Below are 25,247 nucleotides of genomic sequence, written 5' to 3'. Positions count from 1 at the left end.
CTCTAAGCAGAAGGATGGCTGTGGACATGAACTCTTGGCTCCTTTTCACAAACAGGAATGCAATCTCTGTTACTGCACAACTCCTGAAGTGTTTTCCACAATCTCCTGCCTACTAAAACATGGGGGTAAGGTCGAGGTAGCCTGATTTATCATTGAATAATTTGTAGGGAAAAAAAAAGACTTGTAATTTCTGCTACTATAGATAGCCATGCAGTGTCAAACCTCCACAGATTGCATTTGATACACTACTACACAGGCATTACACTTTGTCACTAATTACAGCAACAAAGAATTTATCAGTTACTTTAGATTTCCACAAAAAAACGTAGCTCAGATACAGTAATTGCTATGATTAAAACAACTACCTGGATTTTTACTCTTCTGTTGTGCTGAATTACTTATGTAAGGATTGTCATATTTGGCTCATAATCTTGCTAGACTTTCAGATTTAGTATCATCTACGTTTTTGTCTCAAGACAGAAGAAACTTAACTCTAATGCTAATTGTGAAAGAAATCCTCCAAAAACCAAATGGATTATGGCCACTTTGCCATCCTGAACCTGTGATTAAGGCAGCTGTCAGAACGAGATGCACTGCTTCCATGGAAAGAATCTTTTTACGGCTGTTGATTCTGAAGCTGAATGAGGATACCAAGAGAAAGTGTGGTGTCCACTGAGGTGGGGTCATTTTTCAACTGACATTCTTGCTTGAGAAAAAGAGCAGTTGAAGGGAAATAAATGACCAATGATAGGGAAAGCTAAGGTTAGGGAAAGTCAAAGAATCTCAAGATAGGAACAGGGACTTAAATACAGGTTAGTAAGAGAAAGAGGAGAAACAGTATTGCTAAAATTGAGTGTCATTCTCTAAGATAGAGGGGTTTTAAATTTTTCTAAGTGGGAATAATTTTATCCACCTCTTCTGCGTTTCTGTGACAGAATGAACTGTGGGATCCCTGATTCTTATTGCTGTTAATTGGTATAACTCCACGGAGAAAAATGTAATTTTGACTATATCTGTTGGGCCAGGAGACAGAAAAAATCCCCTTTTCCCCACTCCACAGAATCAGTCCGCTCCTCCCTGAGGCAATCTCCTTCCTCAGCAGTACAGTTCCTCTGCTCATGCTTTTTATCTTGCATTTGCTAACTTTGCTTGAGATGGGTGCAAAGGAGATTATGATGGGTAACTAACAGGCAAAACATCAGAAGCAAGCTTTGCAAAATACACATTTTCAAAGTCAGTGTGGCGGGTTTACTTTTAAATACCTCTTAAATATTTTATATAGATACCTGGAAGGAGCATTTTTTTCATTACAGTTTTATAATTACAATATGATATTAAAGACTGTCTTCCTTTCTCAGGCAAAATTCTGAGTTGCAGATGATCTGCTAGAATGAGATGTGCTACATTTGGCTTTTATGGCACAATAACATAGGCAACAAAATACAAAAAGCCTATAATGAAATGTTACACAAAAAAGACAAAACCAGGAAATATGTAATAAGCCATGTATCATGCTGCTGCAGCTGTTTCACCTCTTACCAGTTTTCACAGTCTATAAAATCTTGGAAAGCACCAGATGTTTAGGGGAAGTTGTCCCACTCTCCCTGGCTTTGAAAGTAGAGGCAAGATTTATTAGTGCCATATATATGTGATTTCAGTCCTGACTTCTATATTTATAAACTAGGTGAAACATGCAACACATCCTGTTGTCAACAGCCCATTTACTTTCTTCTGCTCCTCTTCATGTGCAGATCTTGGCTGTTGCTGGACCATTGCTGTAACTACAGAACAGTGTCAGGACATGCAGTCCAAACTACAGGATTTACCCAGTTACTGAGAAACATATCTGAGAGTTTTCTCCTAGTACCAACTTCTGTCAAAACAACCTTGCAATGCACAGATTATGAACTAAGCAAAACTATCTTGTGTATGAATATGCACTAACATTTGGGATTCCTGCCTAGGCAGGAATTTATCTTTTTTTTTTTGCTAGTGCATGGTTCCTAGTATTGGAACAGGGATAAATGGTATGAATATGCACTAACATTTGGGATTCCTGCCTAGGCAGGAATTTATCTTTTTTTTTTTGCTAGTGCATGGTTCCTAGTATTGGAACAGGGATAAAACTGCTCATGCATAATTTCCAATCTTCCATAGCTCAGTGGTGCTGTAAAATGCTGCTGTTCGTTTTAATTCAGTGCATAGAAGTTTTGTTGTGTTTACCACTAAGGGAATTGCATGTGTTATTAGAAAGCCTCTGACAGCTGTCAGAGACAGAGACAACTTGCCTCATTTCAATCTTTCATACAGGAAGGACCCTCATCTTCAGCAAAGCTGTCAGAGGCCTGAAAAATGGGATAAAACAGAATACCTTTTCCAAACACATGAAAATCTCTGTATCTCCTCTATTTTCTTCCCCATAAAGTTACAGAGAGGAAGCTGTATAGTTAGAAGAAAGAGGAAATATGATTGATGTTTTGTACTGTATACTGCCTTGTCATCACTGACCTGTAGAGATAATTGCATAGTAGCCTGCCTGACATGGTATTTAATAAATTAGCACTATATTTAACATAACATACAAGCTTTCATGCAGTTTTTATTTTCTGAGAGCAAGAACAATCAAAACCAGAGAGACATTGATGAAGACAAGGGCTTTGCAGCAAAGACTCTGAAAGTCTGAATCTGTAAGAATTTCCACACTTTCCAACACATCTCACCATGCCCAGCACTCTCACTGAATTTAAAGCAACAGAAAAGGAAATCTTCTCTTAACACCTCAAACCTTAACTTCCAGCTTTTGATTTAAACAGGTGCTTCCCGTAATAAAAACTCTGTTTATTTTAGTTCAAATGTTTTGAGAATAAGCACAGAGAAAGTAGCTATGCAATGTCTTTACAGGTTAGCATGTTTTCCCATCAGCTCCTACTTAGCTTTCTGATGATGACCAGATTCTCCTTTTCACTCCAGTAATCCCACAGGTATCCCTCCATACAGCGCTATTTCTGATGCCAACTCCTTTAACCAGTACAAGAGTCTGGGAAGGCAAATGTATCTGCATAATTTGTTTAATATTGTTGTTTGCATGATTTTTATAGCACACTCATTGCTTGTTTTCACTTTTCATACTCTGATTCATTTTTCATCTGTTTTCTTCTCCTATCCATCTTGCACTGCTGAGTAAAGCAAAAATCCATGAATGAGTCAGAGTCAAATTTTCAAAGTCAAATTGGTCAGTGGGGTATGAAATTAAGCAGAATGAGATTGCTTATGTTTTATCTTTCCAAAAATAAAAACAAATTTTCTTGGCTGCAAAAAGAAAGTTTTATCCCATTTTTCCAGCTGCATTTATTTTTTCTGAAATCCAGTCTAGACTATGATGCTCATTAGCGTCTAGGGTAACTAGCTGTTTCCATTCCTTCCATATTGTTATCAGCCTTGTCTAACTCTCATCCTATCCTATCACCAAAAGCAACCTAAAACTAATATTTTTTCTTATATGTAACTCTTCTGGGAGGTTTTTGGGTTTTTTTGGTTGTGGGTTTTGGGCTTTTTTTTTTTTTTTTGTTGGCTGGTTTTTTTGTTTTGCTTTGTTTTACTACAGGATAGCTGAATGACTTTAAGGAGATTTCTTTTTTTTTATTTTAGTTTATTTGAGTGAAGAATTATGTGAATAAAACCATAGGAGCAGTTTTGTTAAATATGTATTCTATGCTCCATTCTAACATTGGGGTTGCATGTTTGGTACTTTCTATTCAGTACACTGGGAGAAATTAGCATATTTTAAGAAAGAATGAGGAATTAATGATTTCTCATGTATGTAACTTTTGAACGTTTTTGCCTATATACTAGCAGAATTAAGAACAGCAGCTGTTGTGATTTATGTTGACTGGATGTTATACAATGTTATTATCTTCTCAGCTTGCAAGAGCCTAGTTTTCAGTTGTAATACATACTATTTCTGCCATGTTAAGCTTGTTATCAAATCCTCAACCAAATCTTTCTCAACATTTCACATAGCATGTAATAATTCAGCTCAGGAGCTGTAACACCACATCATTCCTTTGGAAATATGAAATGTGAAACGTGACTGGGTTAGGGCAGGGTGAGCAGTCATTTCTTACTGCAAGCCATTAAGTTCAATTAGAAAGTGAGCTGCATCTGCAGTTGTTCATTCTGAATATTGACCAACAGTGTCTTCTAACCTCACAGAACTCTGCAGAGATTTGCTATTACCAGAGTTTCCTTTCACTAATATTTAAACTCTTCTTACCTATGAACAGATTCCACTCAGTATCCAAATCAGCCTGATTTGCTAGGCAGCCCTTCATTACATTGAGGCAATAGTTGTTGCAAGGTTTCACAGTGGGAAGTCCTCTGCAGTAAGGGCAGTACAACATCTTCATTAACGCCCGGATGCACCCTGGGGTGGGACTGACCTGCAGAGTTTAAGGCAGGGAAAGAAAAAGAAAAAGGAGGAAATCAATCTCCTGTGAATTTCGGGATGGCTGAGATTATGCCTCTAAAGCAATAAGTGCAGAAGGGGCAATTTGTGAAAAGAGCTCAACACTTAGTAACACCCTCCTATAAGACTAATCGATTCCTGCCAATTACCTTCATTTAGCACAGCAGTGACTTTCAGGAATGCAAAAATCAACACTCCCTTACTGATAGCAGTGCTTGCCTCCCCAGCCCTCCCACACAAAATCTGCTGGAAAGCGAAGGAAAAACATTTGGGGGATCAGCTGGGTAGTAACTGACTGATCCTACCATGGAGATCCTGAGGAGACTCCTCACTCTTCCTATGTAAGATAGAACTGTCAGTCACACTGGCACTGGATTAAAATCTCCTCTTTATCAAAGCACAGTAAATCCAGGATAATCTTGACGGTTTCTATACATTTATTCAGAACTGCACCATGACAAAGGGATATCATTCTGTTTGCAGACAAAAATATCCTTCCGTCTTCTCAGACAAATTCATAAAAAGATCAGACAGGGTTTGTTTGGGGTTTTTAATTTTTTTTGTATGCTTTCAACATCTCAAGTGACAAAAAATATTATAGACAATAGTCTAGTGCATTTCAATTTACATATCAGTATGGCACGTCTGCACATGGTGGACTTCTCTTCTGTATTTAATAATCTAATCTCAGACTTTAAAAGTCATATGTACTAGTAAAATACACATTTTCATGCCAAAGTTTCTAACTTGGATTAAAAGTGCACACTAGGTACTGCTCACATTAGCATCTGTCACAGTGCAGTGGAGCACGACTTTCTCATGCTGGAGTGACAATCTAGAGCAATGACAAAGGGCTGCAGGTTCCTCAGTGATTTCAAAATTCCTGGACAGGAGATTGCAAAGCAGTGGCAATCCTTTCACTCAACCTGTTGGTTTATGAATAAATGCAACACTACTGATATGAATTTGAAGGGATTAAACTGTTTTTCCATAATCATGGTAACTTGTGCTGAAAGCATGGATCTAACTGCACTATAGTGGTACAGGCTGAACTGATTGATGTCATTTGTATTATCAAGACTGTACTAAAATTGTGTTTCATTTCTTTTTCTCTGGAATTTGTTTCTCCCTTTTTGATGTTAAATCATTGATTTTTAGAGAACATACTCTTTACACAGGACATTTTTACATGAAAATAGTTCTGTTACGAGATATAGCACATGCTTCTGAATATGCTTAGAAGGGATTTTTGCCTTCATTTCCTAGGGAAATGCACTTTACTAGCACAACACTGATGGTATGTGTGAAGGTATATGCATCCATCCTTTTCCAATAGCTTTTGAACCATCAGCCACTTTCAGTCAAATTTGATTGACGACTTCAGTTCTCAGTACATTAAGATCTTACACATTTTTTCTTTTTAAATAGACAGCTGAGGGAAAGGAGAGAGGCTCTATTATCGAGGCCTTTATTGAGGAAAAGGGTGAAATAAGAGGTCAGTTCCTCACAGATATCAAAGGATCCACGTTGAAAATGATGCTATGGTTAGAAAAAGCACAAGGGGAAACTTTCACCTTATTGAACAGCAGAAAATCCAGATTCAAAAGAAGGCATGTTTTACTATTTTCATTGCTCAGAACCAATTTTCAGAGTCACTTATCCAGCTGCTGTATACCTCCAAACCTAGAACAGGTCAATTTTTACAAAAAGACTAACACCAAAGAAGGAAGTAATATTTACTGTATATTTACAGTCAACAACAGGATCTTCAAATTTATATTGAAATTGCTGCTTAAAGCTATAGCTGTGAGTACTGAGAGTTTTACCAGCTAGGTTCCTTTCATGTTGTCTTGGGGTGACTTTATGATGTGTATCCCATATCGCTGCCCTATGCCCAGAAATTAATTCTTGTGCCTTTCTATGCCTTTAAACGGAGCCTGAGAGGGGGAAGGAAAAACTGAGCAAAACTTTTTCAAAGCAGTTTGCAGCTTGTTCAAGGTCACACAGAGATGGCGAATTTTCTTTTCCCAGCTGCGGCAGGGGAGCGAGGAAGCACCCGGCTTGCTGCTGCCCAGTCAGCTTTTGGCCAGTGGTTCAGCTGCTTTTTCTCCGGAGAGAGACTGAGAGTTGAACTTTTTTTCCTTCCCTGGAATTTTGGATTTTCTCCCTTTTCTGCTGGACTGCTTCAATATCAGAACACATCGGGAGGACTTTCCACCGGGCACAGAGGGCCTGGCCCTGGGCCAAGCCCCAGCTCCAAGGAGACCAAAGGGAGGACTCTGACACTTTCCCAGGTTTTTTCTCCACAGCGAGAGATTTTATTATTTAGCATTATTTTCCTTTTCCCATGTGTTTGTTAAATAAATAGTTTTATCTCTTTCACTTTTCTTTGAGGAAAATTTATTTTCCCCCGAACCTGGTGGGGGAGGGGTGGTGACCTGCCTTCTCTCAGAGGATATATTTCTAAATTTGGCCAAACTGGCACACATGCTTAAAGTTATTCTTCTTCCCAGTTCTAGTAGTCTCAACAATGCCAAGTCATCAGCACCTAGTTGGCCTCTAAATTCTGTTGGAATCCACATATTCTCCCATCCACACCTTCCCAAATCCACTTTGGTACTTTTGCTGACATATACCTGTAAGATCTTGATCTTACACAGAAACTTCCCATCAATGTAATTCTTGAAAAGCATATCTAAAAGACAGAAGACAGTCCCTGTCTTTATATGATATATTACCTTTCTTATATTGTCTTTATATTAAGAAAAAAACATCAATATTTATGTGAGCCTTATTTCATAACAAGTGACATCTGGGAGGAAACTAGCTATCATACCTTACTCTGCCAGAGATCCAGATCATGTCTCAGGTCTGCTAGGACAGAACCCTAAAGGCCAGTTAGAGTATCTATTTACACAGGCACTGTGAACCTTGAATTCTTGTCACATTACAGAATTGCTTTAACAGAGTACTTCCCATCACAGTCCACTGTGAAGTAGTCAGGGTAACTTCCAACCACTCAAAAAGAATGAGCAGGACCCAGGTGTCTCATATCTTGTCTGAATATCTTAATATTTCCCATACAAAACAGTGGCATCATTAACAGCATTTTACAAGAAAGAAAGGTGCTCTGCTTATGTTAGGAGTGAAGTAATATGCTTTTTAAGAGAAGAAGCCAAGAGGTGAGCCCCAAGCAAAAAGCAGATGGAGGTTTCTACAGAAGCCTTTGTCATGTTGTTTATATCTGCATCTGACTTATCTACATCATCTTCTGACAAAGACTAACACAAGCAGATCCTTGCTGATCAAGCTGGATGTTGCAGAACTTGGTTTCAGAATATGCTACACTGGTGACATAAAATAGAAGCATAGATGAATTGCTGTGCCTGCTGGCTTACATTCACTTTGCTTACTGCTCGCACCTTCTGCTCCAAGTTGGCCGCATCCCATAGTACCTCACTGTGTTGGCACTACATCTCCTCTGGGTTCCATTTAGTGCCTGAGTGACTAAAATACATGATTATTATTTTGTGTGGTTTTTTCCAGCTCAAAATGTTCAGGATAATAGGAGTCAGTTGCGCAGGCAATGGGAGTAAAAGGAAGCTAAATATAATGTTGTGTGTTTTGAAGTGAGACCGGTGGTTTCATAGTGCTTAGACTATACTCTGCTTAGCACTGAAAGAAGGGAGGGGACCACAACAAGACAGATACCTTCATGCAGCTCTCTGGAGGCAGTGTCTATCCTCCAAAAGTGTATTGAATGGAGAGACAAGTGGAGAGGTCCAAAACACATCTGTTAAGAGGGCTAACAATTAAGCTGTGACCCAAGCAAGGGATGAGTCCTGTTCTCAATCCTGCTCCATATTCACCTGTCTCTTAGCAGTACTGATGTACCTTTAGGTATCCAAACCGTGGCTCAGGGAAATATTACCAATAGCACAGCTACTTTAGAAGTCTGAAGGCTAAAAGTTAAATGTTGTATTACAGCAGTTAAGTGCCTTTCTGAACCTAGACCTCAGTGAGCAGCCAGGTTTCAGTTCTCAGCTTCAGTTGTTTTCTCTCTACCTTTATTTTCAAAGAATACAGTTAGGTCTTTTTCTTCTCTCAACAACAGCTGAATTATCTTTCATGCAAAAACCAATCAAATTTTGCTCTAAGATTCTGAAATCTTGGTAAGAACTCAAATATAAAAGAAAATATCCAGCTTAGAGTGAGAGTATTTCAGAAAGCTATGAACTCATGAAATCTGGAGATTATCACAGAAAGTTGATTTTCAACCACCTTCTTGCTGCTGAAAAATGCTATGAAATGCATTTTCAAAGCCCATTTCTCATTTTCATCTTAAAAAAAATAAAATTCAGAGTCTCTCACACCTAAGTACTTCTCTGCAGACCAGCCAAAAAGCATTAATTTCATTCAGAGGTATTCAAAACCTTAAAACCTGCATTTCCCAAGGAGACCTGTTCCTCAGCTCAGGAGTTTCAATGTTTTTTCTGTAAGTAACATTTGTGGATAAGTACAGCTTTTTTTCTTTTTTGTCTTTTAAAACACATTGCAATTTGCTCGACGGTAATCGCAGCAGAGAAATTTGCATAGACTTCAAAGTTTAGAAATAACTGGTTCATACGTAAATCATATAAATCAGTCAGATCCCACTGAATGGCATAGCTGGGGAAGTTGCTACAGAGGAGTCATTAATTATAGCATGCTGTTTCCCTCACTGACTAGGACAGCTTCACTTTAGCATAAGAATTCGTGGAATACAACACATCAGAAAAGTGCCTTTCTGAGCTTTGACTGAGCCTAGTAGCTTCAGGACATGTTACATTACTGCACTTTGTAACATTTTCTGACAGCTTCAGCTTTATCTAAATGCATGTTTTTGCATACATGCAAAACCCCCAAAAAGCAATATTCTTAAGAGCTTCATTACTGAACACTTGTTTTCCCCCTTCAGAAAGTCTAGGAGGAATGTTATTTCATCTAGAAGACAGATTTTGAAATGGTGAACTTGCAAATATAAATAATTGAGGAGAGAACTTCTTTGGGTAAAAGCCAGGAAACACTGCATTTGCAGACTGCTTTGTTATGTATTTGACCTGTTTTTATAATCAAAATCCTTGGCTTTGTCAAGTATATGAACATAAATCTTATTTTTCTGATACAAAAAATCAGACAAACTGATTAAACAACTGGTCACCTTTAGAAGAATCAAACATGTTCAGATATGGTTTCTCTGTGTTTATTTGTAGGAGATTGCTTACTGAAGTAGCTGGCATACATTGTCTGGTAATCAAGTAGGGGTGTTCTTCCAAAGTTATATTGAATGTACCTAAACTCACAGAATAAGTCCATACACCACACTTAGGTCCAGATCCTGTCATTTCTTGGCATAAAATAAAATTTGTCAAATATGAGCAAAATTAATCACTACTGACACCACATCAGGGAACTCACATACTTCCTACATTTCCTGAGCACCCAAAAGAACTCCTCCTATTTGAAACCACGAAACCATGAAGACCTTGTGGGAGAAACTGCTGGGAGGAACCAATCAATTTCTAGCCAATTGGGCAAGGAAGTAGACACTCTTTAAAAATGCCTTTACAGTAGAACAACCCATAGTTTGAAGGAGGATTATATTTTATTTTTCATAAGCTTTAAAAATGCATTAAAAATCAGACTGCTGGATTAAAACTGGAAATTTCTACTTCCTTCCAATTTGGTGTTCAAGATGAGGGTGAGGTATATTCCTGCAAGCCCATGTAAATGGTCCATAGGTGCAGAGAATTTTGAAAGGAATCCCTGTCTTTAACGCTTGAGTATTGGCTAAATCATCCAGCTTTCCATTCAGCAAGCTGATGTGTGTCCAGCAAAGGCATGGTGCACTGTCTGCAAAACTGAGGTACTGGCATCCTTAAATTATTTTTTTGATCTCTGTGCAGTCCATCTACTTAATGATAGAAAAATGCGTAAGTTTCCCAAGTATAATTTTATTCATAGCCTACTTATCTCAAGAGTTTATACAGGACTAGAGTCACAGAATCATAGAATATGTTGAGTTGGAAAGGACCCATCGGGATCGAGTCCAACTCCTGGCCCTGCACAGGACACCCCAAGAGTTACACCATGTGCCTGAGAACATTGTACAAAGGCTTCTTGTCAGGCTGGTGCTGTGACCACTTTCCTGGGGAGCCTGTTCCAGTGCCCAACCACCCTCTGGGTGAAGAACCTTTTTCTAATATCCAACCTAAACCTCCCCTGACACAACTTCAGGCCATTCCCTCAAATCCTGTCACTGGTCACCATAGAGAAGAAATCAGTGCCTGCCCCTCCTCTTCCCCTCATGAGGAAGTTGTAGACTGCAATGATGTCTCCCCTCAGCTTCTTCTTCTCCAGGCTGAACAGACCAAGTGACCTCAGCCACTACTCATATGGCTTCCCCTCAAGGCCCTTCACTATCCTTGTGTAATAAAATGCTTATGTATGTGGCCAGGTCAGAGTTTTAACTTGCATACATTAGAATGTTTTGATTAACTTCAAGAAGTCACCCTACATGCTTTTATCAGAAAGCTGATCTATGGAGAACTTCATGGTACAATTCTAGGGATTCCTGCCCCAAAATCCTCCACAGTTTAATTCTAGCATTTCTATCAAATATTCTATTTAAAATCAAAGGGGACATAAGGATTAGTGGTTCATGCTTGTGATTTCAGAAAAGAAGGAAGAAGAAAACCCTTTAATTTAGAATTGCATTCAGTGTACTAGAACTGAGGAAATTTCTCCTAAGCACAAAACCCTTAATTCTGATCATCCATCATAACAGTGATGTAACCAGGATCAGACTGAGATGTATCATGAAGCACACTTCATAGGGCACACAAGATTATTAGAAACCTTTGGATCACACATCCTAAGAGCTTTTTCTTTCATCTTTAATTAACTTCAGGACAATGACGAAACTTCAGCCCAGTCAGTGACTATTTTTTGCCATAGAGCTTTTACATTATCTCCTCCACATGTTACAATTACTCCCTATTGATTTTTTTTTGTTGTTTGTTTTTATTACTGGGAAAAGCAGGTAAAGCTTAGCTTGTAATGATCGTTTTCTTCCTTTTGCTCTTTCTTTTCTTCAAAGAAGATCAGCTCACTATTGGATCCAAGTAATTAAATTTTCTTTTTGTCCATATTTTGGCTGTTTTCATGAACACTGTGTTATTGCTGATTTAATAATCAAGGTATCAAGAAAGTTCTTTTCAGCAGATTTCAGCTGCAATTATGTCTGTACGTATCCAATTAGAACTACATAGAAATATTCATAAGATTTTGAATGCTCTATTGAAGTACTTCTCATTGCTTCAGACTGGCTCATAGAAGTGAAGACCTCAGTTCACTGCTTTTATAGCACAATCTGATATAAAAATGGAAGTACTGCATCAGCCACACTCAATTGGGAATTTATGTTGTAGAAGGTCAATTTGAGAATATTTGCTTATATCAACCAAAAGTCTAGTCTAATACTAACCTCCTAAAGACAAAAATAGCTATCTTTTTAGCAATTTCAGTCACCCCAGATGACTGAAAGCTAGAAGACCTGGTTTAAGTACTACAGCTTTGTACTAGTGCCTTTGACTTTGTGCTTGAATTATATAAAACTAAAAATAAAAAACTACAGCTGGTTAAGGAGCTTCAAGATTCCCACCGTCCTGGGATAGTATTATCTCATGAATATGATGAGACAAAATATGGCCATTTCAATTTTAATATATTCATATCCCAGAAAATATTTTTCTAGCAAATGTATAACGTATAGTTCAAGATGTTAATAAAATTATTAGAAAAAATTTAGGGCAATATAGTTGAACCCTAGAGAAGATTTATAATGTAACAAAAAAAATTACACATTTATTATCTGGTAAAAACTGTGCAGCACTAAGAAAGAAGAGGAAAATTTAGCCATCGTTCTTGTCCAACTGAGATGTTCTTTTCCAGTAATCATGACTTTGAAATCATGCAAAACATGGCAAGTACCTTTCTTTCTAACGCCTATTAAAATTTGAGGCATTTTTCTTACTTATTTTGTCATGTCAGTTGTGTTCCAGTATGTGCATAGTTCTGGAATGTGTACTAACATTGCCCCTCTATTTAGCAGATGAAAAACCACAAACTATTACAAGACATTTATAAAGGAATTTAAGTATATAAACCCCTAAATGTTAAACATCAGAATTTTTGAGCAGTGCCTATGAGCATTGCTCTTCTCTATAATTTGCCTAAGTTATCATGACATGTAATTGTGAAAGTGGCCATATAAAAATAAGGACTGGAAGTCTCTAAGAGATTACAGCAGGAGGTTGCACATCAAATAATAAATAACTGTTGGAGAGGTGAGTGAGGAGAAGTCAAGAGCAAAAAAAGACAAGGACAAAATGTTCAGATGTTTACTTGGGTGAGACCGAAGCTCTCTTTACAGAGGGAAAGAATAGCTTCTCCTATTTTTAGGAAACTAGGAAAATTACTTATCAGATGATCTGAATACAGAAAATCTAAATTTAGAAAACCACTTGAAAAGCAGCAGTCACAAGATATTTTGTGTAAAGCTTATTTTTTAATCTCTTGATTCACATCTGAATGACGCTTTAAAGAATTTTTTTTTTACAAAATAAAATGTTTGAGCACTCAGATATAAATATTAAAATGTTCTTAAATCCCATTTTACCTGTCAAAAACGTAATTAAATTCAAGCAAACTAGGTGGAAATGAAAATTTATTTGACTTAAAATCCTGCAAGCTGAGAAAATACTCCAGGACACAAGGATTTAAATTCCATGAGATATTATTGAGCTGAAAAATCTGCCCTGCAAATTTTGTGGAAGAATATTTATCTTTCTTATCTATTTTTAGAGTAATCCCACATTAAACAGAATTTGAGGTACAGATTCCATCTGTTACTTTCCTAGCATTTCAAGGACAACACTAAGGTGAAAAATCTCTGAAATAATTTCTTCTATCCACTCGCAGAAGATGAAAAGTTTTCTATCACACAGACACAAGGAAGGAATCTCACAGCTGTTAGGCTTTCAAACCTCACCATCTCTTCTGGAACATAAACTTTAAGATACTCTCTTAATAAAAAGTAGCTACTCTGCTTTCTTCCCAGAGGAAAAACAAAACTGCCTCTCACTTAAAGGAAGTGTGCTCATTTCTTCCAGCCTCGTGCTCCCTGTGAGGGAAAAAAAACTGCTGTAGAGAAGTAGGTTAAGTATTGCCCAGGTACAAATCATAAATAGAAAGGGAGGTCCTTGATAATCTGGAAATCAAACCCCCAGATAAGCAGAAGGAAAAACTCTGAGAGAAAGAGAATTGTCACAGCAGGAGATAATGATCAAATCGAGCACTTAGACGTTTTGTGCAGCAGTATCTGGATAAGAAAGTGATGAGAAGAATGGTCAAAGTCAGTCCTACTTGCAACACCCACGAAGTTTGAAATGCAGACTATATACCTAAGGGCATTCTTGCTGATTGCCTATGATTCACCGTGCCAAGCAAAAAAGCACCTGAGAAGAAAAACAGTTCTCTCAGAGAGAGAGAGAGAGAGCTCGGAAAAACTGCTTTGATCACTCACAAGTACTCACAAGTACTTCTCCTTCACTATCTACTGATGTGTGAATTGTTTCACTAACTTAAAAAGGGCATGAATCAGAGTGGTGGAAAGGGCTGTGGGATGTCTTTTTCGTGCACTGTCAGCAACAACACACTCATGAGAAAGAAATAAATGCATACATAATATTGGCAGTCTTGGTTGATGGTAAGTTATGCAATAATTCGAGGTGACAAGTGACAGCAGATTGACCCAACTTGTTCCTGCTCCTTCCTGCTCTAAGAAACCTGGAGTCATGATGCAAAAGACCCTTTAAAGTTTATAGTAAGGTGGTCACTAAATAGTAATGTGATCACTATCTGAATTAGCTGACAGTGGCAATCTCCGAGATACAGCAAGTAAGGACATGTAGATTCCTTACAGCTGTTTTCCCGTGTAACTGATTAATTGTCTGGGCCGCATAATCGAAGTGACAAAAGGGTAGGAACTGGGTAGATTAGTACTAATAGGAGGGAGTTCTTACTAGAGAAAGAAATAGAATTGTAGGATAAATGAAGCAGGTAAGTCCAAGTCTGATGGCTTTGCCTACTTGTTAAGCCCCATCATATTCCTGAAAATTGAACATTTTTCAGGTAAATTCAAATGGTAAAATTTCATTACTAACCCTGGGCTATTGGGAAAAAAGGCTAAGGTATATCCATTGAATCAAACAAGACTTTTCTAGTTGCTCATGTTCTTGGTCCTTCTCCATGAAAATCAAAAGGCCAAATAAAGAGTGCTGAGTTTTGAAACAAAATATTCACTCTTATTATTAGCAATAAGCTGGTCACACTGTGTCAGAGACAAGATAGGCACAAAATAAAGTCATCAATGCACCAAGGAATGTAAAGCCTGCTTTAAAGAGTGACTGTTTTCTGAATATCCTGCAGCCCACTACAAAGCAAGATGTTAATTTTCTGGGACATAATAGAATATAATATTTTGCTTATTCTCCTTTTTAATTTTATGATGTGAATTAAGCACAGGATGGACCACAACAGACAGGACAGTAAAACAAATTCTGTTTTGTGAATCATATGCAAGTACATAGATTGGAAGGGATTATATTTAACTATTTCCTTGAGTTCTAAAGGGAAGAAGAATGTCAGATCTTCAGGTATCCCAGCAAGGATCTAGTCAGATACATTGCTGGTTCCAATAATCAACAACAATGTCTCGGTAATATATTCAGTGTAGCATAGAAGCAGAGTGATACTTTAAAAATAGCTCACCATCTATTTATAAGATCCATAAATGCCCACCACATTATGTGGGCCCAAGTCATGTGAGATCACCCTATAGCTCCATGTTAACATTTCCTCCTTTATGGTCTTTCAAATACTCGTTAGGTTTTCAGAAGGCTACTTGTAAATATATGTACCATATATAAAATATTTAACAGATGCTCAAATGTACCTTGGGATGATGACTATGGTCTGGAATGACCTGTTTATGGGATGTGTGCCCACAATTCTGCTGAATAGTGCACTTGCAGTTTTTAGAACTGCATAGCTGAGAGTAAATCTTCATCTCATCATTTTATTTTTTTTTATTTCCCTTTTAATCCCTTCCTCATATCTCCTCACCTATAGACACAAAATGTAAAAGCAGAGGGATCCTCACTAGTGTCTGTGTGTCCTTCTTCCAAGATACTGCAGGACAAACACAGGAAGGTGATTGAAACAAGAATAGTTAGGGGAATTAATGTTTCTACATGAGAACAAGGATTCTTCTCAGCATTTTGTCTCTGAGTTGTACACGAAAGAAAAACATGGTCCAAAGTACTAGCTCTGGATGACTACATGATATGAAGTCAAGTGTATAATTTCCCAGAGAATGTTTTACATATTAAACCAAACTAGTCCTGGGTAAAAGATTCAAGTTTCTTCCTTCTTCACATTCAGATCCACATGAACAGAAGAAAACCTGAAATGGTGTATGGATAAACTAAAATTAGACATGTTGTCTTGTTCCCCTATAGCAGAAGGGTGAACTGCAGCAGCAAATTGCCTTTATGATACCTAGTATTATAAAATTATACTTCAGGTACTGTAATTTTTGGGAAATAATTCCAATGGAAAGTACGGACATTGTAGCATTGGTTTGAAAGAAGCAAGTACCAAATAAAAGACAATCTGTCAAGCCTAAGCCGGTTATTTGCTCACGCCTGCAGGAAGCAGATCAAACATACTCTATTAAAATATCTCTGACAGTTAGATTTACTTTTTTTATTAGAGATAGACTATATGTGAAATTTGCTATTAAATCTTGATTTAATCTACCATGAATTTTAGATTGATGTACAAACCAGAAATAGTGTCTACAACCATATGAAAACATTTTTAATATCTTGTTCCTCATAAATTCTCAGCAGGTAAGATGTTATTCAGATTATTTTTTCTTTACCCAAAACTGAGCAGGAAAAAGCATTTTGTGTAGGGCTGACTAGTATCTAAGAGGTGTCAGATCTATAAATGTGAAAATTAAAAGAAGATATTAAGGAGGTAAACAATATAGCCTAAGATTACTTTCTTTTGCTCAGAAATTTTGCCAGAGTAATTTAAAACCCAGCAATTTCAGCTATCTCTATGAACTACTGTAACTGTATTGACTTACAGTTCTTACTTTCTCAAGTGAAGAAATCATTCTTTTACGTGTCATCTTTTAGATCTGTCAACAGCCCTTGAAAGTGCTGATCCTATATCATCCTCAGTGGGCAGAATGCTCTGCAGTATGCACTGAAGCCCCTATCCCAGATGCACACTTCCCAGCTGTTGGCTAAGATCAAGTGCATCATCTTCTCTTATCACTTTATTATCTGATACATCCTCAGCTTAAAGATTTTATATTAAATGGGTTTGGAAGGCATGGGAAGGAGTAATCATTTCCTCCATCCACTCCATGCATCAGCCCAAAAGTGCAGTGCTTCCACCTATTGTGGTCACATTGTGACTGTGTGTCAGGATGTGATATCTGCACATAAAACCACCCTGTGTGGTTTGATCTTTTTTTAGGTGGACTCTGGATCTCTCATGCTTCCACAGATCTTCTGGTGATGCAGTCAATGACCACAATACCACCACTCAACTGAAGGCCTGATGCAGCCACTGCAGCTATGCTCTGCATGGAGAACTCCTGAAACCTCAGTCTGAGACACAGTGTATATGGGGGAAGGCTTGGAACTGGGACTGCCCTTATCCCTGCTGGTGTCATTCTTCCCAATAGACTGTCACAGTCTTTCTAAAAGAAAAAAGAAATAGAACAGTCTTGTTTATGCTGTTGACTAAACTGGTCCTGAACATACCTGCAGCCAGACCAAGGAAAGGATTTTTGCATTTCTCCCTCAGCATGCTGAATTCTCCTTTAAGAAATTGAAAGAAGTTCTACAGCTTGTAAAATAAGATGTCAGCCCTTGCTGGATGAAAAAACCCCCATTCATGTTGAACCTCAAAAGACCACACAGATTGGACTGAATGACAACTTGACCCATGTCTCTAAGTGAAAAATGACTGCATTTACTGCTGGCTAAGTCAGAAAATCCAGTAAAAGGAAAATATATATAATGCTATATAATGGCTACCTGGCAGTAAATTTGTATTTCAGCCATTTCATTGCCATTTGTCTCTATTTGATTAAGCCACCTGAGTTGTAAAACATGCTGGAATACAATTTATGTACAGCAATATAATCCACCTAGTGGTCTGGTTTCCAGAACCACAAGGATAAACACTCTCAAACCATAAAGGCACTCTTGGTGCCAGATATCCATTTATAATGCCTGCAGAATGATGTCTCATCATTACCATCTCCGGTATGGATGAACTGTCAGCTACTCTACCACAACCTCTTTCCAAACCTTTTAAAAGTAAGGAAAGTCTGTCGTGTCCAAAACACAAAGGTATTTCACAAGACAGGAGAGATGTCCTCAGTGCAGCAGTATTATTCACCTTGAGTGAAGAAGACAACAGGAATACCACTGTGAAATCAGCTCTACTGTAAAAAGCTTTGGCAAATAACACTGTAACAAAAATGTTCAAAATAATGTTGCAGAAATACTCCCTTGTATAAGATGACTCCAGGACGTGGGTTCTTACTATAATCAGCCCTTTACAACCCATGTATCTTGTTCCTACCCCTGTATCTCATTCTACCTACAAGACTGCTGACCAGCTGTGTGGACACACTTACAAAACGGTGAGATCAGTGACATTGCTGCTGCTAGACATGGAACAAAAATAACTGCTGGGCACCTATTATGATGAGAAAAAGTTAAAGAAATGAAAAAAAAAAAAAGACAAAGGAAAACACACTTAGCTAAGACTGAAATCCTGAAGCACAGAAATCAGTCTCTCCTCCCACCCTTCCCTCTCACCCTACAGTTGCCAAAGGCACTGAAAGGCAAGCAGAACCAGAAAGAATTTCACTATAGCTGGATTTCTTCATTCAGAGGAAAAACATCAACAAAATGCTTTACATATTATCACTCCAATTTAAATATATATATTCCCTCTGTAGTAGTTGAAAATGTGAAAAATTTAACACTATTACTTATGGACATAGGTGCACAAGAGAGAAAAGAAATTTCTTCAGTATTATGGGTTTTAACATAATGATCTTGCTATATTATTTAATGGCTAATCACATGCTACTGAACGAGCAAGCAAACCCCTTATGCACTGCATTTTATTTGTTTATTTTTTGAATGCCTAAATACTAAGTGATAACTAGAGATGGTTATTGAAGGAAGCTATTACATTACTTACTCATCTAATAAGTTGATTTTTCTCTTTCTCTCTCTCATAGGAGAAGTTTTAAAATGAGAATAATGTCCATATTGTGAGGAGAAAAGTCCATATTGTGAGCTAAGTAAGAGTTGGCTATCTTACTAAGAGTACAGTACAGTCTTTCAGAGTTTGAGTTTGTTTCCTTACATGTTTATCTTTTATGCTCTGTGAATGATATGGTTTCATTTTCTTTTATGTAAAAAAAAATGTAAAAATACTGTGTACAAAAAAAAAAAGGGGCCGTGAGGATGAAGCTTTTGTAAATATGGTGGGATACAATGAAGATCAGATTAAACTGTGCAGATTGATTTTATTCACTGCTTTGATCAAACCCAAAAAAGTTAATTTTGCTTCCTTTATCTCATTAATTGGAATCACCAGCTGGTCAAGGGAGGGGATTGTTCAGCTGTACTCCTAGTTGGTGCAACCTCTCCTCAAATCCTGTGCGCAGTTTTGGGCACCACAATATAAGAAAGACATAAAGCTATTAGAGAGTGTCCAAAGGACAGCTACACAGATACTGAAGGGTCTAGAGGGGAAGCTACATGAGGAGTGGCTGATGTCACTTGATTTGTTCAGCCTGGAGGAGACTGAGGGGAGACATCATTGCAGTTTGCAGCTTCCTTATGAGGGGAAGAGGAGGGGCAGACACTGATATTTTCTCTGTGGCGACCAGTGACAGGACCTGAGAGAATGGCATTAAACTCTGCTAGGGGAGGTTTGGGTTGGATATTAGGAAAAGGTTTTTCATCCTGAGGGTGGTTGGGCACTGGAACAGGCATCCTAGGAAAGTGGTCACAGCACCAGCCTGACAAGAGTTCGAGAAGCCTTTGGTTAATGTTCTCAAGGCACATGGTGTGACTCTTGGGGTGTTACTACATGAGACCAGGAGTTAGACTTGATAGTCCTTGGGGGTCACTTTCAACACAATATTCTACAAGTCTAAATCCCTCACCAACTTTTTATGAAACTTTATTCCACTGAGCTGGGATTTTTTCCTCAATAAAATTATTTAAGATCCTTGCTCTGAGCAAGACTTTGTTTTCACTGTATTATACAAGCACAGAAGTAGATACTTCCATGTTCTAAAAATGACAAATATAAGCCTGCATTTAAAATGTGAATTCTGCCCATTTTTACATGCTGCTTTTCAAACAGTAGCATTACAATGAAAATCAGTCACATTTTCATGGCATCATAAGGTTGGAAAAAATGTCTAAGATCATTGAGTCCAACCATTAACATAGAAGGACTGCAATTATTTTTCTCAGTTGTTGGGTCTTTAAATTTGATGAAAACATGGGGCTTGGTCCACAAGAAAAATTAAATCTGAATGAATAATAAGTTTTTATTAGTCACAAATTTGCCAAACAGATCTGATGTAGAATCAAGAGAATCAAATATAAATATTTGATAACTGATAATATAAAATAGGGAAACAATGCAATTTTGACTGTTCAGTGAATGTTGCTCTTGTTTTATAGGTGCTTGAGCTTTCTCATATAGATTTCTGTAGCAAAGCCCTTGCTGTTATGTAGGGTATGCCCAGCCCCTGCCCTGGAGGGACGCCTGCGGAGATAAGGAGAGAGTTCAATCTCCCAGCAGGACTCCCTGGAAAGGCAACCACTTTCAGCTACGGCGAGAAGAAGACAAACCCAGAATCCTCTGGGAGACCCTATGCAGATCCTTTGTAAGCCATTGGCCTTTACCCTCTGACACCCACCCCCTGTATCCCTATAAAGCTAGCCCTCTGCCCTTGCGAGGGCAGAGAGAAGCCTGTCACTGGCCTCCCCTTCGCCAGGTACTGACCAATAAAGCTGCCTTGTGCGGAACTGCTATATGGGCCTCTCACCTCTCTCTCCCTGGTCTGGCCTGGAGGCTGCCCTGCACAGCTGAGCTGGAACCACCAGCTGAAAATCACTAAGAGCTGACAGCTTCTCTGCACGGGCACTCTGGCTAGCGGCTGAGGGAAGACACCGGACCTCGGGAGGACGATCCTCCATGGGATCATCTCTCCGACCAGTCACAGCTTCCTCAGTCAGAGCTACTGATCCCACACCAGCTGCCATACTGTTGTATCTTAAGTCCCAATCAAGTACTTATTAGCTTCTTCTAGGTCCCAGTTAAGCTGTTTTAGTATGAACAGTAAGTTTAATCTACTTCTAGAGATAGTAAACGAAAGTATTTTAGACCACTCAAGAAGAAAAGGAAAACCATTCAAACACTGATTTTTTAAATCCAATCTAGAGAAATTTTGGTTTCACAATCTTCAGAAGCTTCTGGATTATTTGATATCATAGACTATTCTGAATGGAAGAATTAAAACATAGGGAAAATGACAGCATGTGAAGTACAATAATTGAAAATTTTGTGGAGTGCTTATACTCATTCCCTACTTATTTATGGCCACAAAAGAAAAGTGAAGATGGAGCTGCAGACATCAAAACCAAGTGCAGTCTATTCTGGGAACCATTTATAGTGTAAGTAAAAGTGTAATTAAATAATGACTTCATTTCAGCAGGATCCCATGATAAGAATCAATAGTCAGGCCACTGATCTTGCATTAATTTGGCCTTGCATTGTCACTAAATCTTGTCACAGCCACACTTTCATGACACCCTGAATTAACCTCGACTATAACCTTCCCTTGAAAACAGAAGCTTTTTTACCTTCCCCTCTCCAAAGGCTTCAATGACTGCTGTTCGGGATTAATGGTATTCAGCAGAATTCACATATACATGACATGATCTTCCATTTTAAAAGGTGTAATAGGTGTAACAATCCTTGCCAAAAATATCTTCCATATAGAACCATTATATGAAACTCTTACATGTTTAACTTATCTGAGCCTTTGCTGAAAAACAATTTACTTTTACTTTAAGTCTTGCATACTCCTTGGAATTAAACACTGCATTTTGATTTCAGTCATAAATCCAAAAAAGTGCTACTAAAAAAACAACATACAGAGACACAAAGAAAATAAACTGAACATGACTAACATGCTGCATAATTATTTTCAAACTTGTGGCCCTGCTGGTGATGTGTATTTTTTTTCATGCGCAAAGAACCTTCTGATCTTCTTCAAGTCAGCGATCAGCACCTGCAGTACATTTTCCTTTTGCTTAGATTGTATTTGCTGCCTTAGACTTTCTGCTCCTGCAAATACAAAAGGCTTCCCACTCCTTACAACTCTTTACAGATTTACCAAAAAATGAAATGCTTCAGAAAATTTTGTGGATACTATTTTACAGCTTTAAAACCATATGAATGCGAACATAATGCAGCTCCCTGTCCAGATGATACAGTAGGATTTATGGAGAGACATCGTTTTTGCTTCAGGGTTTGTTAGGAAATGTGAAGCTGCAACAAATCCCTACCATTCTAGAAATACAAAATGTGCTCTTTCAATCTTGTCTAAAGATTTCATATTATGTAATTTCTTCTCTGGTGATACTTCATTAAGTTGTACGAAAAACTCATTGTCCTCCCTCTCTGAAAAAGTCAATAAAATAACTGTATCTTTTCATAAAAGTAATCAGTTTCAGATTCTTTGCTTTCCTGGAGGATTAAAGCACTGTGGCTTTTGAAGCTCAGTGTGCCCATGCTGCCTGCTTGGTCCGATATCCATGGAGGGCCTTATCCCGCATATTACAGCTCACCTTTAGCCTGGCCCCAGAACTGGACAGACTGTTCTCAATAAGATACTGGATTATTTTCTGCCTTTGACTAAGTAATGGCAGAGCCAGCTGACTACTGAAAAAGTGCCTGAGTTTCTAGCATTTAGACTGAAGGTGATAGCAACAGAGCAGAGAGAAAGGAATATTGAAGACCTTTATATTTGTTTGCTCTTTTATGTTTCTGTACCTACATGTTGCAGAACATTGAAGTGGAAAACCTGTTTTCACATCATAATATCCATATCAAGGAACTCAGTTATGACGAGTGAAAGCAAATTTAGCATCTTCCATGTTTAGCCTTCATGAGTTTTTTTCAATAGCTTGGTTTGGGTGGGACCTTTGGATGGGATCATCTATTTCCGAACTCCCTGCCATGGGCAGGACACCTTCCACTACACCAAGTTGTATAAAGCCCCATCCAGCCTTGCCTTGAACACTTTCAGTGATGAGGCACCCATAACTTCTCTGGCAAGTTCTCTGTTCCAGTGACTCACCACCCTCACAGTAAAGTAGTGCTTTCTTAGGTGTAACCTAAACCTCCCCTCTTTCAGTTTATAGCCAATTCCTTCACAGGCCCTTAGAAAAAGCACCTTTCCAGCTTTTCTGTAGGTCCCTTTTCAGTACGGAAGGCTGCCCTAAGTTCTCCTGGAGACTTCTCTTCTCTTCTCTTCCCTAGAGTGAGCAACCCCAGCTCTCTCACCCTGTTCTCATATGGGAGGTGCTCCAACTCTCTGATCATCTTCATAGCCCTCCTCTGCACTTACTGAGCAGGTCCACATCCTTCCTGTGTTAGGACCCCCAGAGCCAGACAAACCTTTGCAACCTTGACTTCCATCTCTCTCAATGATTCCAAGAGATTGGCTCCAGGATTCCAAGAGACTTCAGGTGAGGTCTCACCAGAGCAGAGTAGAGGGGGAAAATTACGTCCCTTAATCTCTTGATCTCTTGTCTGTTGTGAGAAGTGACAGGACCTGAGGAAATGGCATTAAACGCTGCTAGGGGAGATTTAGGTTGGACATTAGGAAAAGGTTTTTAACTTGATTCTTTTGATGCCGTCCAGAATGTGTTTGGCTTTCTGGGCTGTGAACACACATTGCTGGCTCATGTTGAAGCTCTTATCCACAAACACTCCAAGTTCTTCTCAGTAGGGCACCTTCTTGATCCATTCTCCCAGCCTGTATTTGTGCTTGGGATTGCTCCAGCCCAGGTGCAGGACCTTTAAATTGGCTGTATTGGACTTCATGAAGTTCACACAGGCTCACTTCTCAAGCCTGTCAAGGTCTGTCTGAATGGCATCCCTTCCCTCCAGCATGCTAACTGCACCACTCAGTCTGGTGTTTTAATACAACCTTCTAATTAGTAGTACTATACTCCTTGTTAATTATGTTTTGCTTTCCTGAATTGAAGATCACTCAGATATGAGAGGAAGCAACAGCTCAACCAGAAACTGATACAAAATACACAACATTCTTCTTTTTTTAGAACATCACTGCCATACCAACCTGCACTTATTTCTGTCTTAATCTTCGTTCATATGGATTAATGCCTGGGTTTTTATGACCAAAGAAAAGCTTTATCCTTGTTACTTACTGGACAATGGTTCTATAAAATTCAGTTTTAGAGGTTCAATAAAAGCATGATAGTGAGTAGTAAAGCTTAATCTACTCTCCAGTATCATCTAACATCCATATAAAAACATAACAAAGCTTTAGGGAGAGTTGACAAGTCAGCTTTACATGTGCTTTGTTCATTTTCTCATTGCCAGACATCCAAAAAGAAAAGGACATGTTTTCTCAGAACTCAGCTGACATTCTCTTCTTGTAATAGACCAGACAGGGCAACTAAATAAAGCAGAACCAGATGACACTGACATAATGTTGATAAACTAGATTGCCTGCATTTTCATCTTCACAGCAGTCACGGTATCCAGTAGCACCAAGAAGAATCAAGCAAGAACAAAATGGATTTATTGCCAATAAAGAGGGACCACAAGAGTATTCCAAAAGGTGCATTGAATCCCATTTTCTTTTTAGCTTTGACATTATTGAATGGTAGTGAAGATACAAACAGGGGGGTCTACTTGTATACAGAACTGCACTAAGACTTAAAGAAAAAAATATTCCACATTCTGTGCTGGCAAAGTACCTTTTTTTTCTGTAAGCTAATGAGACAAAGCTAATATCTGCTTGTCCTTCATCCCATAATACACTTATTATGAAACCACTATTCAAATTACAGTCACATCTTATTAGAAAACAGACGGTCTTATCTAAATTGGTTGGTTAATTCAGGTTCATGATTTTGTATTAATAAAGTCACAACAATGAATCAAACCCTTGTAGAACTCTTCATGAAGTCAGTCATGTGTGGCAGCCAATGGCTGCTATTCAGCAAGAAGCAACAAATTTGAGGAAAGGCCACTTGTACCAAATGTGTTACTTGAGCTCCTTATGAATCCTCATTTTTGTGCCCTTTAAGTGCATTTCTTCTACCACTGATGGGTGCCAGACTCTGCTTCCCCATTGTTATGTATACACTAACTCCATGAAAAGCAAAAGAAGATAATTATAATACGAAAATCTGTGAAACTGACATGATGTTTGGCTTTTGTTTTATAGAGAAGATTTATGCTCACAAAAAAGAATTCACGTCAAACAAGCTTTTCTAAATATATAATTCTT

At 38.3% G+C, this 25,247-nt stretch overlaps 1 protein-coding gene across 1 annotated transcript in view; it reads right to left on the bottom strand.

Annotated features, from left to right (window-relative positions):
• The window catches only part of GPC6 (glypican 6), a 1,044,338-nt gene that overhangs the window by 204,147 nt on the left and 814,944 nt on the right, over nucleotides 1-25,247 (bottom strand). Inside the window, exon 4 of the mRNA XM_032100037.1 lies at nucleotides 4,274-4,439. Within this exon, the coding sequence (XP_031955928.1) occupies nucleotides 4,274-4,439 (166 nt within the window). The remainder of the gene's footprint in view (nucleotides 1-4,273; nucleotides 4,440-25,247) is intronic.

Source organism: Corvus moneduloides, chromosome 2 (genome assembly GCF_009650955.1).
Source record: "Corvus moneduloides isolate bCorMon1 chromosome 2, bCorMon1.pri, whole genome shotgun sequence".
NCBI classification, from domain to species: Eukaryota; Metazoa; Chordata; class Aves; order Passeriformes; family Corvidae; genus Corvus; species Corvus moneduloides.
Note: the sequence above shows the minus strand (reverse complement) of the source record. Positions and strands in the feature narration are given on the sequence as shown.